The sequence below is a fragment of the Haemaphysalis longicornis genome, unplaced genomic scaffold (assembly GCF_048455015.1).
Source record: "Haemaphysalis longicornis isolate Haplotype H1 unplaced genomic scaffold, Haemaphysalis longicornis Haplotype H1 scaffold_1, whole genome shotgun sequence".
In the NCBI taxonomy this organism is placed as follows: Eukaryota; Metazoa; Arthropoda; class Arachnida; order Ixodida; family Ixodidae; genus Haemaphysalis; species Haemaphysalis longicornis.
Window position 1 is genome coordinate 196,743,976 of NW_027526203.1, and position 14,988 is coordinate 196,758,963.

General features: G+C 48.5%; 3 protein-coding genes across 9 annotated transcripts in view; 1 reads left to right on the forward strand and 2 right to left on the reverse strand.

Annotated features, from left to right (window-relative positions):
• Positions 1-1,120, reverse strand: part of LOC144140870 (EEIG family member 2) — a 39,028-nt gene extending 37,908 nt beyond the window's left edge. For 2 of the 5 annotated variants that reach the window (XM_077672381.1, XM_077672371.1), the window contains exons 1-2: positions 933-1,119; positions 93-313 (exon numbers count right to left, since the gene is read on the reverse strand). In XM_077672381.1, the coding sequence (XP_077528507.1) occupies positions 93-238 (146 nt within the window). In that variant the 5' untranslated portion in view covers positions 239-313; positions 933-1,119. Of the gene's footprint in view, positions 1-92; positions 314-932 lie in introns of all 5 variants that reach the window. The other 3 variants (XM_077672373.1, XM_077672388.1, XM_077672396.1) reach the window with 2 other exon arrangements.
• Positions 1,121-1,224: 104 nt separating this feature from the next.
• On the forward strand, positions 1,225-2,013 carry LOC144140925 (mediator of RNA polymerase II transcription subunit 31-like). The gene has a single exon (XM_077672426.1). It carries the CDS (start codon positions 1,399-1,401, stop codon positions 1,849-1,851), a length of 453 nt encoding a protein of 150 aa, XP_077528552.1. The 5' UTR covers positions 1,225-1,398; the 3' UTR covers positions 1,852-2,013.
• Positions 2,014-4,512: 2,499 nt separating this feature from the next.
• Positions 4,513-14,988, reverse strand: part of LOC144140904 (uncharacterized) — a 37,354-nt gene continuing 26,878 nt past the window's right edge. For 2 of the 3 annotated variants that reach the window (XM_077672407.1, XM_077672412.1), the window contains exons 5-7: positions 13,217-13,381; positions 12,052-12,232; positions 4,513-9,971 (exon numbers count right to left, since the gene is read on the reverse strand). In XM_077672407.1, the coding sequence (XP_077528533.1) occupies positions 9,852-9,971; positions 12,052-12,232; positions 13,217-13,381 (466 nt within the window). In that variant the 3' untranslated portion in view covers positions 4,513-9,851. The remainder of the gene's footprint in view (positions 9,972-12,051; positions 12,233-13,216; positions 13,382-14,988) is intronic. The other variant, XM_077672420.1, reaches the window with a different exon arrangement.

Sequence of the window (14,988 nt, forward strand, 5' to 3'; positions counted from 1 at the left end):
CATCATTGCTACTACACCTACGCAGCAATTAGTTCCGTCTGGGCCATTGTGGTATGGGTGCGGTAAGGGTAAAGAAAAGGAACAAAACGTACCTCGAAGACGTCTCCGAGAAGTTTCCCCCGTCGAGAAGACGGATCTTGGCGAAAAGGATCGCATTGACGAATGGCACGGAGGTCAGCTCTTCGATGCGAATGTCAACCTGGAACTTGTACTTTTTCTTCTTCAGCATGAAGGTCATGATTCGTGGTGCGGGTCTTCGGAATCAGGCGGCCGCCACAGAAGACCATGGCAACTTCACATGACTCCGACAGCACTGCGACAACGGACGCACGCAGCCATCAGCGCATTAAACACGCACAGCCGTCATCCGATACGTGCCGCGAGCATCGTGCGCCGAATGAACACTACGATCGCGGGCTCTCGGGACACGGCGATAAGTAGCCGGACAGATCCTAATCGGGAAAGCCCGCGGGCGGCCTACAGCGATCAGGGCCCCAAGATTGAAAGCCGACGACAACGCACAGCGCCGTGGATGGCTTGTCAGTTACGCTGGACTGGCACCAAGTGGAACGCGCCCAGTCATTCAGAGCACTGTCAGAAGAGACCGCGCCGCTCGCAGCAAAGCCTTCTCAGATCGCTATCAGCGGCATTGCACGACTTCGGCAGCCGAAGGCAAAAAACAGCTAACTGGAGGACGCAAACGAAACGTTTTCAAATGAACACCTTTCTGTTTGTGGGCAACAAACGAGAGCGCCGCAAAGCGAGGTCTCCCTATGGGCGCCGTGAGGCACACTCCGATTCAATGCTCGACGTGTTTCCTTTGCAATGCAAAACAGCTTTCCCCGAAACGGCAACGCACGAGAGGAACGGTACGACGTAGGGCGCGACTGCTGCGGTAACGCTGTGGTCCTGGCACACGGTGCACAACTCACCGAGGAATTTCTGGACCAGCCCGGGCGAGTAATCCCAACATCAACGAAACAGGCACAACAGTATCGATTACTCCTGCAACATGTCTGACGCGCTCTCGCCCACCTCTCGCTGCTCTCGCCAGCTACCGCTCGCTACCGTCAGCTATGCCGTCAGTGCATGATCGCGCAACTCAATTCACTCAAAAGAAAATTCACAATTTATTACGTCATTATTACAAGTCTTCAAAGTATAAAATATTTTTTTATAATTACGCAGTAGACAGATATGTAAGTAACCTGTTGCTGACAGCTGATGCGTTTCTGCGTTCCTGTTAACCATGGCGGCGCTCGTGGGTGCTGTTCTCGAACGTCGTTCGTGTCATTCGCTGTGCACTAATTAATCTGTGCGTGTCGCAAGCCTGTAGCCGCTTCGCCAGCCGAGCGGAAACATTCAGCTTTCACACAGTCATTTCTCGCGACTTCCTCCATGCATCTTTCCCTGTCCGTGAAGTGCGGAGTGCTGATAGCGGAAAAGATGAACGTGAAAGAGACTGACGAGCAGCAGAAGCTGCGCTTCCAGATCGAGCTCGAGTTCGTGCAGTGTTTGGCCAACCCAAACTATCTCAACTTCCTGGCGCAGCGGGGCTACCTGAAAGAGAAGGCGTTCGTGAATTACCTCGGCTACCTGCAGTACTGGAAGAGGCCAGAGTACTCCCGGTTCCTCAAGTACCCGATGTGCCTGTACTTCCTCGAGCTGCTCCAGTACGAGCACTTCAGGCGCGAGATATCCAACGCGCAGTGCGCAAAGTTCATCGAGGACCAGCAGCTCCTGCACTGGCAGCACTACACCAGGAAACGCATGCGGCTGCTGCAGCAGCCCGCCACAGAAGCCAACGCCGTCGCCGCCTCCGCCGTCGCCCAGGCCCCGGCACAAAAGTGAACGACGACCAGTGGCGCCCGGAGAAAGGAGGAGAAAACTGTCTTTTCGGCCTCCTTTTCATTTCTCGCCGCGCAGTCACGTAGCGCTGCTCGCTCGCCACTGCGTTTCGAATCTGTGTGCTCGTTGTACGTACGCTTATTAAACGCATGTTTCGTGAATGAAGGAAGCCTTTCACTGGCCTCAGTGGAACGCGTAAGTGGGCTAATCCTTTATATGTGCCTGGAGACATGCCGTCGCATTGCCGGTGCCCTAGCTCTTTGCCACTTCGTCACGAGCCGTTTGGCGACCCCGCGCTCCCTTTCGTCGTCGTTTCTTGTTGTTGCAATTCTTACTCTCGTTTGCTTAAAGGTGGTGTTGAACTGCGAGTGCAATAGGCCGTGCGAGTTTCAGCTGGCAATCTAATTGCGCCAGCGCTGAAGGCAAGACTGCAAACACATTCATCGAGCTAAACTTAGTGCCTGTGTGAATCTACCTCAAATAGTACAGCTCTCGCAACTTTAAGTACTCGCAAGTCGGGATTTATTAGGCATTGGTACAAGTAGCCTTTGGAAGCAAGTTAAAATTCGTTATCTTTAAAGGGCTGAAAACTAAGTTGCAAAAATTAGCCTGACACTTCAGATTAGCCTTGTGTTCATCGACACTTGCGATGTTCGCCTTCAGCCTTTTAACTTTTTTGTCCACCTGTTGTGCACATTGCAAGGTGTGGCGAGCACCTGCCTTCTTGCTTGCCATGCAGCGTCCTTGTGTTCCTAGACTTGTGAAGCATGCTACCACCATGGCAGCCTACATTTCCCAAGTGCCGCTGAGGTAGGCACCACAGGCTTCATCACACACTATTGCAAAGTGACAAGCGGAAGACAACGCGCTATTTTGGTGTCGACGGGTGCATACTTGAAACAGTGCTCGCACAACGGGGACAAATAAAGGACTATGAAACAGCACCTGTTTCGTCCTCTTTGTCCCCGTCGCGTTACCACTGTTCAAAGTATGCAACCCTACCAACTAGCTTGGCTTTCTTTTCTGATGGGTGTTGGTGCCGTAATCAAGTGGGAACTGGTGAACTGGCTGTAAGCTAGCAGTTGTCACGATCACTGGCCAATCCCCTCGAGTGGGTATGCGAAAATTTTGGCTCAGTCAATGGGACGTTCCTCTAGTCGCGCCAAACGCCACATTTTCGTGGAATGGGCCATACAAGGCGTTCGCCTCAAACCCTGCCTGACTGTGTCTCGGTCAAGTAAAGAATGTGCTCTCTAGTCCGTCACCAATTTTGTGGGTGCACGTTAGTGAAGTTCACTTCCCGGCCACGGCAGCCACTTTTCTTATAGAGGCAAAAAGCAGCAATGCCCGTGTGTTCGAGATTTTGGCGCACGTTAAAGATCGCCAGGTGGTCAAAATTAATCTGGTGCCCTCCACTACGGCACGCCTCATCGCCTGTGTAGCGCCGGTGCGTTAAACCTCATGATCAATCAAATTAATGAAGCATTAGCTGTTCAGCGTCGTGTTGTGGAGTGAAAGAGCGTTGTGCATGCTCATCAAGTGCCGTTACACTGCCAGCTAAGGACTTAACAGAATGGACAACAGGGCGAGTTGGTACTGGTTCATGGTTAATACAACAGCGCACACAGACGGAAGACAAAGAAATAATGCAACAGCACTTGTCCCGTCTTATTTTTCTTAGTCTTCCATCTGTGCGCGCTGTTACATTAGCCATGAAGCTAATTAAGGAATTTGCTCACAACCGCAGTGTGTGCTGCATGCTCGCATGTGGTTAAGACTCGCCAGTTTACCCTCTGCCAAACCACTTGCGTAGCCCACACCCTAATGGTGCATGCCTCAGCTGAGTAGGAATAGAGGATTTGTGACAGACCAGATCGTTTGCCCTATACATTATGCTCATGGCCAGTCAAACCACGTCATACCATCATGCCGTATACTTAACAGCTGGGCCAAATTGTTGCACAAGCCGGACGGTTCCACGTTAGAAACTTGCAACCACCTAGCAGCGTGCCACATGTTGCCGCCCGCAGTGCATGCTGGGGTATGCATCGAGCAATCAATCGAGTACTCGGAGGGCCACCATTAGAAATCTGTGCCCATACTCTGCACACTGTATGCACACTCTGAAGTCTACCAAGGTGCTACATACATAGATTAACATACCCACAGCAGCGTATTGGACACTTTACGGACGGGAGTGTGCACCACTTGCGCACACTGCATGGCTAACAGAGCCAAAACGTCACATTTTGTTGTTTGAATATTACTCGATCATATTGTGTAATGCAAGTTATTCACCCATATTAGTAACACTGTATAAAGAACAGAGTTGGTATGTCTTTCGTTGTACTATATTCTGTACCCTCCCCTCGCATATACTCCATTTGGAGCCTGTGAGGTACATAAATAAATCATTATTCAAAAACATGCCTGTCACTGCTTATTTCCACAATAGTAAAAAAAAATAATAATAAACTGGAGGAGTATGCTTCCATATACCTGCAAGAAGTGCATCAACCATGTATTTTAGCCAGCAAAAAAGCCATGTTCATGTGACCTCGCCATTGCCTCTTTCTGACTGACTTTTCCAGGTGGGGGTCAAACTCTTAACCTACTAGCACACAGACATCTTTGTTGCGATCAAAAGGCCAGTGGGAAACGACATGAGATTGCAGAGCTTTTATTCCATGCTTTTATACCATATGCACAGTTCAAGACAACGGGTAGTATGAGCTTCATATACGTGACACAGTAAGAACTCACGAGGGAAAAAAAGCAGTGCCAACTTCACGGGGTGATATGCTTGTCCCTTTGACACTCGCAACGAGTGCAGTACATTCACTGCAACCGAGTGCAGCGGTCCTTTATGTTTACCAAGGACACAGTCCAGCAGTAAAAGAATCATAAATAAAAGCAGCAATATCAGCCTGCAAATGCAACAAACAAGGTTTTAACAAAAAAGCTTTGTTTTGTTTTTTAAACAGGCACCCTTTTAGCTCTTTTAAAAAAGTGCAACCAGGGAAGCAAGGGCGTCGGAAATCTCGAGAAGGTGGTTATAGCGGTGTGCTGAAGGAATGCGCAACACAGGGGACGGGGGGAGAGAATGTACACCAAACGGTCTCGCCCCACCCTCCTTGTTCCCACGCCCTTGCAAGGTGACGTAGAAGACTGCAAGATCAGTGCAGGGCACCTTTTGAGAATAAACCCCAACAGGCCATCGGGCTTCCACGAACGCCGTTTCACCAATTCCTCGTTTAAAGCTCACCGTGCTGCACTGCGCTGCCCTGGTGACTCGGTGACGTCAAGGCTGAGTTCTGGTTAATGAGGCCAAGAAACCTGGCATTGCATTAATTTTATTTACAGCAGCTGTAGCAAGAAGACGTTAAACGACAAGTGCAGGACCTTCGTAGTGCTGGAAATTAAAGGCACCAGTAATATTCCTGCTGTCGCATCTGAACCTGCATGGCATCACGGCTGCACTTGATTGTGTCAATATGTGCTAGGTCCCGGAGCTCACTGCACTTCCAGATATCACATAACAGGTGCCCAGCAGTGCATGCCACAATCATCGAGTAGCTCGGATGCCCTGTGCAGATCTTGCACAAATGTACCACCCTTAATGCACACACACTAAAAAAGAAGCAGGCCATGCCAAAGCCCTAAAATAAAAAACGCAGGAAAGCATAAGTAGGTAGGTCACAGCAGTATGTTACAAGCCCGAGTTTCTCAGCAGCAAGATAACGTCTCCATATTTCCATATGCCAAATTGTGTGCACTGGCTGCAGCACAGAGTGCGTCGGGACAACACGTGCGATGCCTGCAAGGTAACAGCTGGAAATGGCCGGCCGCTACTCGGAAAGCCCTGAACAGTACTGACGGTTTCCCCGTTGGGACTATGCTGCGTGGACACAGGACAAACTGCCGCCAAGTGTCACTCTTCCCACTGGGCCAGAGCCGAAGGGGCTGCAGGGGGCAAAGCTATGGCCACAAATGGAAGCACTGCAGTGAACGCTTCCCTCAAACAAGTTGCCCATTCCAACTGCAGAAGACCAGTTCCTCCTTTGTTTCAATGGCAACAATGTGTAGTGACGGGCTGCACTAGGCACTAAAACTACTGCTCTTGTACTGCTGAAATTGACAATTTCGCTAGCATTTCCATCTCCATTATTCTGCACGGGCGTGCAAAAATGTGCACGCCGTTTGTAACACAGTAACCAGATTGCAATATTGCAACAGGGCACACTTCTTCAGCACAAGTACACCAGATCCAGGGCACTGCTGTCGCGTTCCAACTTTAAGGAAACCCCAATAAGGCCTGCCACCAGTAACCGTAACTAAATAATGCCCGTGCACTGCCAACAACAAATGTGGTAAGAATCTCACAAGTAATGCTACTAAACACACATTGATTTCGGTCAACCAACAATCTCGGACAATTGACTTAGAAGACAACACGGTTGTTCCAAAGAAAAAATCACTGTGGCATTGACAAAAAACCAGTTTGAACAACCCTCCAAACAAGTTTACATCAGTACAATACTATTGTCCATTGCCCCAGCAGCAGCAAAATAGAAAAAGAAAATTGTTCCCTTACTTTTATACCACGTAGGGGCATTGACAAAATTTGTAGACATCCATATATGCATAACCATACACGTATTTACTTATTTGTATTTATGTATATATATATATATATATATATCTATATGTATAATATCTTTATGCTCATAATTTCTTCCGGCACTGAAAAAATATGACTAGCGTACAGAGACTGCTTATAGTGGACTCAAGTCATGAAGATTCAAATGATACAACCCACAGATAAGTAACCATTTCTCTAGTGACAACAAGCATTGCTGCACTGCTACTTTTAGTGTAACACCTGCAGTGTTGCATCAGGTCAGGAATGCACATAAATGTCCTTTTTTTATAAAACTGGCACCATGCCCAACATAGCACATAAAGTTTGGCTTTGGAAACACCTCACAAGGCATGACTTGTGAATTTTAAGCCTTGCTGTGTGCAAAATCGCCGGCCAGTGCTGTCAGGTTACTGTGTGCCTCGGGTGTTTTTCGATCCACTACAAACAGCCGCTGTGAAGTACACGCACCCGCGCACGCAGAATACGAGCGGTGTTATCAGTGAACACTGGGGAAATGCACAAGGGCTGTGAATTTGCAGAACAACCTGCTTCATTGAGAACCCCGACGTGCGACTAGATGGGTGCAGCTGACAGGCCAAGGGGCCAGGCAGCATGATTGGCGTGTGCACCGCACGTAAAATCTTGATTGGAAACAAGTGGCTCCCTCGCACTAGTGCTGCGTAAAAGCTGATTGATCGGTTGCCACCACCCACATGCAAGGTCAGACTTTCAGGGCACGGGGTGGCAAACCTGCGTGTACAAATTTGCACTGTTGTATCCAAACATTTCACTGTGGACTGCAAGCGACGAACGCCGCTGCTGCTTCCATGCACAGCTATGCCGGTAGGTCAAAGCTTTAGATGAGCATCTTTTTGCCCTCCAAAAGAGCCATCGAACAGTCTTTCAAATCCCCTCATGCAGCAGGTGTTTTTACAGTGTCCGACAACCGCGTCCATCACTGCCATAATTGCCACTGAAGCCCTTACAAATTGAAAAAATGTGAACTAGATTGTCTCTACAAATAAAAAAATTGTCTATAGGGTCTCGGATAAAATACCCCACCTTCCGTTGACTAGAAAAAAACAAATATGGAATGTCAGCCTTGTTACAGGAATAATTTGCCCCATATCGTGGCAGCATTTTAAACAAATCACACCAGGTACAGGACTGCACCACATCGAGTGTGTAACAGTCTTGGAATGTTCGTTTCCCACAAAGGTAACAGAATGCCCTTACTAGTTCAGAAACTGCACTCCATACACCCTAGGTCTGTTGGCTCAGATTTCATTAAAAAAAAAAAAAAAGAAAATTAGAGAAATCAAGAAGTGAACAGTAAACGACCAGGATGTTTTCAAAGCTGCTTCTGGCCTTCCCTGGGTCTGAAATTCAAAGCCCACTGATTGAGAGAATGCCAACATTTGCCCTCAACTACAGCAAAAACCATTTTAACCTCTTTTAAAAACAGCGGTGGCTGAAAACAGCACTTGGGAGAGCTCTTGAGGTCTGCAAAAGCAACTATGCTTGGGGAGGGGGGACAAACTGCACACACTAGATCACAAGGTTCGACTGGAGGCAAGGTGATGCAACTCTGGTTTGCCACTACAACAGCCCGAGAGGAAAGAACCATTGGAGCTACGCCCAGTTCAACAACGTAGAATATGCACACGTCAATGCTCTCTCGCCAACCCGCCTGGCACCAAGCTCCCCAAGGTCCTCTCAAACAAACTAAAAAATTAAAACAGTCACTGTAGCAAACAAGTCACAAAAACCGTAAAAGCACATAAATAGTGGCAAAGCAACGCAGCAAGATTGCGACAACTCCTTCCCACTTTTTTAGGCTTTTGTTGGAAAACAACAGGACAGACAAACGAGAAGGTTAAAGTTGCTCCAAAAAACATGTTTGGGGGCCCTCGCACGAGCCTGCAGCATAAATAACTAGACAAACAATAAACTTTGTATAAAAGCACCCAACATAAAGGCTGTACTCTGGATCTGCGTAAAATGAGAACCTTCGCCTAAATATTAAACATGCCCAAGAGGAGCTAAGTGCAAAAACAAACTGTAGTGGTTGTAGCCACAAACATACAAAAATAGACAAAGGGAGCATCAGTGGGGCTAATGCGTAAAATATAAATGCTTCAATTACAGATCGAATATCATATGCTCCCTGCTAATTTCTTAACAAGTTGCCAAGCTGAGCCTGCGCCAGTTAGTACGCACACGCACATACAGGATGATGCCCAAACTAGCTGAGGCCAAAGCTTAAAAATATTAAGTTTCAGTTCTTCAGCAGCAAGGTAGCTAATAATCAGTCGCAATGCATTGAAGTGTTGCATTCATTTTCTTATTTCACGATTAGGAATCAACTTTCCATTAAGCCAAAATAGCACAAAGATGTCAACTATAAAGTTGTAGGCCAGCCCACCAAAGATTCTTGATGAATTTCCTGAATGGAGATTTCATGAGAAAGCACTGTGTGATGTATCAGCAATGCATAAAAATGCAGCTGCAAGCTGCTGGTAACAAATGTGGCACCATGTGCACTGCAAGTCAATGCGAGAGCTGTTTTAATTTTCTGGAAAAAAAAAAGTCATCTTAGCTGTTTATATCGGAACTACACACTGTTGCCAATGATTGTGAAGTACTAGGAGGCCAGACAACGGAACCTTTCCATTTTCAAACACTGGTCCTGATGAGGGGAGAATACCCTGTGTATAACCAAGCCTCTTGCCATCGAATCAAAGCCAACGCCAATCCAAAACCAACAGCCCACATCGTCACAAAAGTTTCTTAAAACTTCACTTGGGACACTGTGGCTGCTGTGGATGCAAAAGATGTCATTTTCAAGAGGTCGATACAAACACGCAACAAGATTAAGATGGTCCATGGACTATGGGGTCCCCACAGCCACCACTTTGCCAAGACTCCTTTTGGCTAGAAGATTGCGCACCAATCGCGCTCTTCACTGTATTGAATCACCAAACACAAATCCACCCGGCTTTCACCGGCAACACTGTTGCTGCGGGAGTAGACGTCAGTCAGTGACAGGGCTGACGCTAACTCCTGCTCGACAACATGAAGGAAGGAAAAGTAAGGCCCAGCTTATCCGAGGCTGACCGTGTGCAAGTTCAGCCCGTGGGATCTCGGCAAGGGCTCAGCTTGGCAAAAAATAAAACCGGCAACCCAAAACTAGGCGCTGACTTGCTCGACTACCGTAATGCCTCCTTGTCCAGCAAAAGTGTAGACGGGGAGAAAATAGGAGTCTCTCAAAGCAAGGCGAATGTACACAAGACAGCGACTAAGAACCTGTGCCCGGCGCTACATCAGTGAGCGGCTGTACGGGGGGCTCGACCCTCTCCCTTCACGGCGATGAGCGTCTCTTCCGTTCGTCCTCGGCGCCCTTGTCCGAATCCTCTGGGGTGGCCAGCACAATGGGGTGGTCGTCTTGGAACAGCGGGTTCTTCACTTCCAGCTCCCCGCCCTGGGGAAGGGGGACGAGGCCTCTGTGTCAGCCATACACACCAATGTGTAGCACACCACCACACTCCCCACCGTTTAGTGTTTTCAAAAGGAGAAAAGGGAACATTTCTCACTCTCGAGTGACATACAGGCCGTATTTACTCGCATAATCCTCGCACTTTTTTTTCGGAAAAGTCAATGCAAAGTTATGGGTGTGAGAATTATGCGGGAAAAAAAAAATCCGTTGCACAGTGTTGGCAGTTTGCCTTATGCCAATCCCGTTAAATGTAGCGGTCGTTTTTTGTATAAGTAAGCTCAGTGTTGCCAACAGCAGCTATTTCTTTTTATTTTATTATTTACAACGTAAACAGTCTCCCGTCGATCAGCGATCATGAAATTGCCGCCTTTGCTTTCTGGCGCGCGCCCTATCTCGTCGTCGTATGTGCGTGCCCTACTCCAGTAACGCACGTTGAAGTCGGTGACGCCGAAGTGCCTGCCTGCGGCACGGTTGCCGTTTTCGATCGCGTACTCTTTCGCTTTCAATGTGAAAGCGGCAGTGTAGCTGGCGTTCCTCCCCATGGCGAAGCGGCACCAAGCACAAAACAATTAGATCAAAAAGTTCTCAAAACGGCAGCGAGCTATCCACCACTGACGCGAGTGACTCACTGACTGCTGCCGCTCAACGGCGGGACCACGACGGCGACACGACGACACGACAGCGGGCTACACGAACACCGTCTAGTTGCGCGCACGCGAAACACGCGCGAAACCGGCTCAAGGACAGTGTGAGTAGTGTGTTAGGGCGCCTGTTAGGGAGTAGCTAGTGTCACTAAAACCTTATTTAGTGACACTAGGAGTAGCTATGCAGGTTGTTAGGGCGCCTGGATGGCCTTGGATACACAGCGCTCTCCGTCGAACGGAGAGGCGGCGGGGGAGGGCGCGCGTTGGAGAGCGCGTGCGCCATGCGGGTTTCGCGAGCAGGCAACTTTCGCCGCTGCAAAGTTGGGGGTGCGAGGATTACGCGAGTGCGAGGATTACGCGAGTAAATACGGTATATCTTGATTTGGCAAAAACGTGTTCCATTTTCTAAAAAAATTACTATAGCCAATTTTAGAATTTAGCTGCAGCCAAATAAGATGCGGCTAACATGCAACCTGACCTTTTTGTAACTGTGACAATCTCGCACCTCAGTAACTAGGCCCAAATGACTTCAAATGATATTGTACTAAGTGGATTTACCAAATTCGGGAAGGACAAAGTAGTCAAAACAATGACATTACAAACACACGAAAGATAAGGTAGATATTGCTACTTTTGCGTCGTAGCCACCCACATCAATGCTTGTCACAAAACTCCTGCAAAGCCGTGCTTCCCATTACTTCTGATGAGACTGACAGCGATGACAAGATGGGTAATTCCTACCCAAAGGACTTGCAATACTGCTGTACCTTGCCTGTTTTCCATGTGCATTGGTTCTACTAGTTGCAATGAGTGCAGCCTCCGACTATATTGTTCCCCTTTAAATCCCTACTGTTGCATCTGCTTCCCGAGACAAGCGAACAGCCAATCAACCACTCTGCTCTATTTCGATGAATCAGTGTTGTCTGGAATCAAAGCTCTTCTGGAAACAAAGCAGTTCTCACCTCACTCCAAAGAAGGATGCACTTTTATTGCAGCCAAGCCTGTCCTAATGTGGCAATTTACACAGCCTTGCTGAATGCATTGTGATGAATGCACACAGGTACGCAAAAAGACTTTTGCATTTTCTCAAAGCATTGAAATGTGAATGACCCTCAACATCCTACAAATGGTCCCACTTTCATTTTAAGTGCATGAAGTTTACATTGGTCTTATAAGTCCCCCCCCCCCCCTCCCCCCTTTTGTTCCCCTGTGCCTGCTAGAGTTACTGCCTATGCTGGCTGGCTACTACAGGTCAGATTTGTGACGCTGCTTTCACTTTCTTATGCCAGCTATATCACGGTCCGGGCCACTGTATGGCGCGATGCACCACTTGTAGACACAATGCACTGCAGCCAGCCACAGGGGCGACTCCCTCCCCCCCCCCCCCCCCCCCCCCCCCCCGGCGTGCCCCCGCATCTCACCGAGGCCATGCCGGGGCACTCGTAGACGGTGTAGTCGCCCTCCTCGTTCTCTTCCTCCTCGGTGTCCACGTCCGAGGCCGAGGTGTGTCGGTTGGTGTGGTTCCTGAAAACACCCCCCAACCAGACCGATGAGCTGAACAGCCCAGGGGGTAACCCTCCCAGGGGCATCATCGTCATGCGTCTGATGGGGGAAGAAGACAACAAGGACGGTCAATGCACGCCAGGGCGGGCCGCAAAACGAGCCAGTGCATGCTACAGGGCAGAAGCTAGTGCGCTGCAACACACTTCATGCCTAACTGCCAAGCTGGCAGCGCGTTTCGTTAACAACAAATGCCCCATGCACCGCAACAAAAGCAAAGCACAGACAGTGCTCATACATTACCACCGTTACGTTCTTCTTCCCTGCCTGAAAGCAGGCAAACAAACACAGAAGCATCACACACATTGCCATACACAAGCCATGCTTATTGCAATATGCCACGACACAGCATAACACTGCTCCTAGTTGTTTTTGATTTAACAAGAGCACGAACTTTTTATACCAAAGGGAAGAAATGAACAAATCACATGGCTTAATTAGTTGAACATGACTGACCTGGCTAAGCCACCTTGCCCATACTGTACACTTCGCCCTCAGACCACTCTGTCAGATCTGCCCCATTCTCCAGCTAGTGCTCACATTTAAACATAACGACTATCTTTTGCCTCCACAATTTCGAAACTATTTGAAACAGGGAATTCACTGAAGCTAGTCTTTCTGCAATGTACTTGAGTATCGTCATTAAAAGGATGACAATGGTGCAACTCTGGGTGCTTCAAAGTTTGCAAGAAATCTTTTTGTTTGCAAGCAATTACTTTTGGTTCGCATTACGGATAGAGCTGATGCTTGAGCATGTTGGTGCATCAAAGGTAAACTGCAATGCAACAAGGAAGCCCAAACACAACACTGCGTTCATACCTCTTTGATGGAGCCTACTTCATGCTCTGGCATACCCACCTCTGATAGTTTGAACATTACACTTTGCACGCGTATCCACGTTGCTTTTCATGTGCTAGAAGTAGCCCCAATTGCACCAACTGTGCCGACTTTCCCAATCAAAAGAGCTCCTTCACTCTGCCTATTAAACAGAGACAGTGAGGGGAGAGAAGGGGACGGGGGTCTCACTTCTCGACGGCGATCATCTGCTGCTTCTGGTGCTGGAAGTGGTACATCTGGGCACTCTGGGCCAGTTTGCGATCAGCTGTCGGTGACGCCCCCTCCTTGTTGGGGCCCGTCACCCCGTACGCCGGGTAGTCCACGTCAGCAGCCGCCCGCGCATTCTTCTGGACCCTGCAGGGGCGTCAACGGCTGAGAGGAGTGGCGGCGCACTCACGAGGACCACTTTGCGTCAATGAAGATGGCAGCAGCCAAAGCCGTGACACAACACGCTACTCGCCTTCCACAAAGTCCACACAAAGTTCCACAGTGCACAAGGGTGCACCAGTCACACAAAGGAAAATCTAGTCCCGGCTCAAAGTAGCCTAGCTTAGCGGAATGCAGGCTACATCTGCAACAGCAGTGTGGTTCACAGAACCACCGCACTGCAGAGCAGAACGCTCACATGCATGTGTGATTCATTGTGATGGTCATGCCCTGACGGCTGCGTCACGGTGGAGGCCCTCAACAGCTTCTTTAAAGGGAATATGAAGACAAAATAGATGCTCAGTTCATTAAAAGCTCTTTGTACAGATAAAAATGACATCAATTCTACTGCAAACTTAAAAAAAAAAAAAAAGAAAGGGCATATTAAGGCAAACAGATGAATCAGTGGCGACTCCCCAGCTACATTACCGCCATACATTACCGCCAGTCTTCATGGCCTTAAAGGAGCCATGAAGACAAAATACAAGTTTGTGTTATTCGAAAGATTTCTTGTTTTATAGAGCACCCAGCGCTTGTCTGAATGCAAACGATGCTTTATTCACAAAGAAATTAATTACTTTAAGTTAAAATTTTGATTTTCCCGCTAAATCGTGCGTTTTCGTTGCCTGCCATGACATCACAGGAACCGACTGCTCTGCTATGGTGACCATAGCACTGGTCGGCGACTTTGGCTAGTTTCGGTTTCCGAAATTTGTGGCGATCCTAGCGGCACGGTGCTGCGGCGTGGCCCTTCCCTTTCTCTCGGCGTTTCTTTCTTTCCACACCGTCAACGCTTCCGTGCCTCCTCACGCATGCGCAACAGCTCACCGGCGCCAATATTTTTTTTTCTTTCTCTTGGCGCGCACGGCGGGCCAGTTCGGTGCGTGTGTGAGCGAGCCGGCGTGCAAAGGGTTGTGCGGGTTGCCTAAACGCCTCCACGGGCTGAAAGTTTTGCTGCATTATAAAATACATTCGAATGTATTCTAAATATGGGGCAGCGGAGGAAGGAGCGTTACCACTCCTGCGCAGCTCTGTGGTGCAGCAACACAGGGCGGTAAAGTTCGGCCAAGTTTCTCGCCTTCTCCAAAGACGACAGGTAAGCAAATTAGCTTTGTACAAGTTATAGTGAATTCCTTAAAAGCCGACCGATTGCACTCTTCTGTTTTCAAATTAATTTGCGCATGTAACGTGAAGTTAATGAGACATGTTACTCGTCTTGGAGTGGAAACTAATGTGCAAATATATCCCAGCTGTGCAAGCACGCAAAGTTTTGGTAGAAGTAAACGCGTCTTTGACACGCACACTCTTTCTCGCCAGATCAATTTGTGGTGGCATTGCCGTCTTTTGATTGCCTTAGTAACTGCTGGAATGTCGATTCAGTATACTTATCAAGGTATTTTTTGTTGTTTCATGCAGCAAATATGAGTCTAAGTTTGGGCCCCAAGTCGAGGACGGTTTGCGACTTCATTGGACGCTTCCTCCGGTGACTCTCCTCAATCCATCCAATGTCATCACGACGCACCTGCTCACAAAGA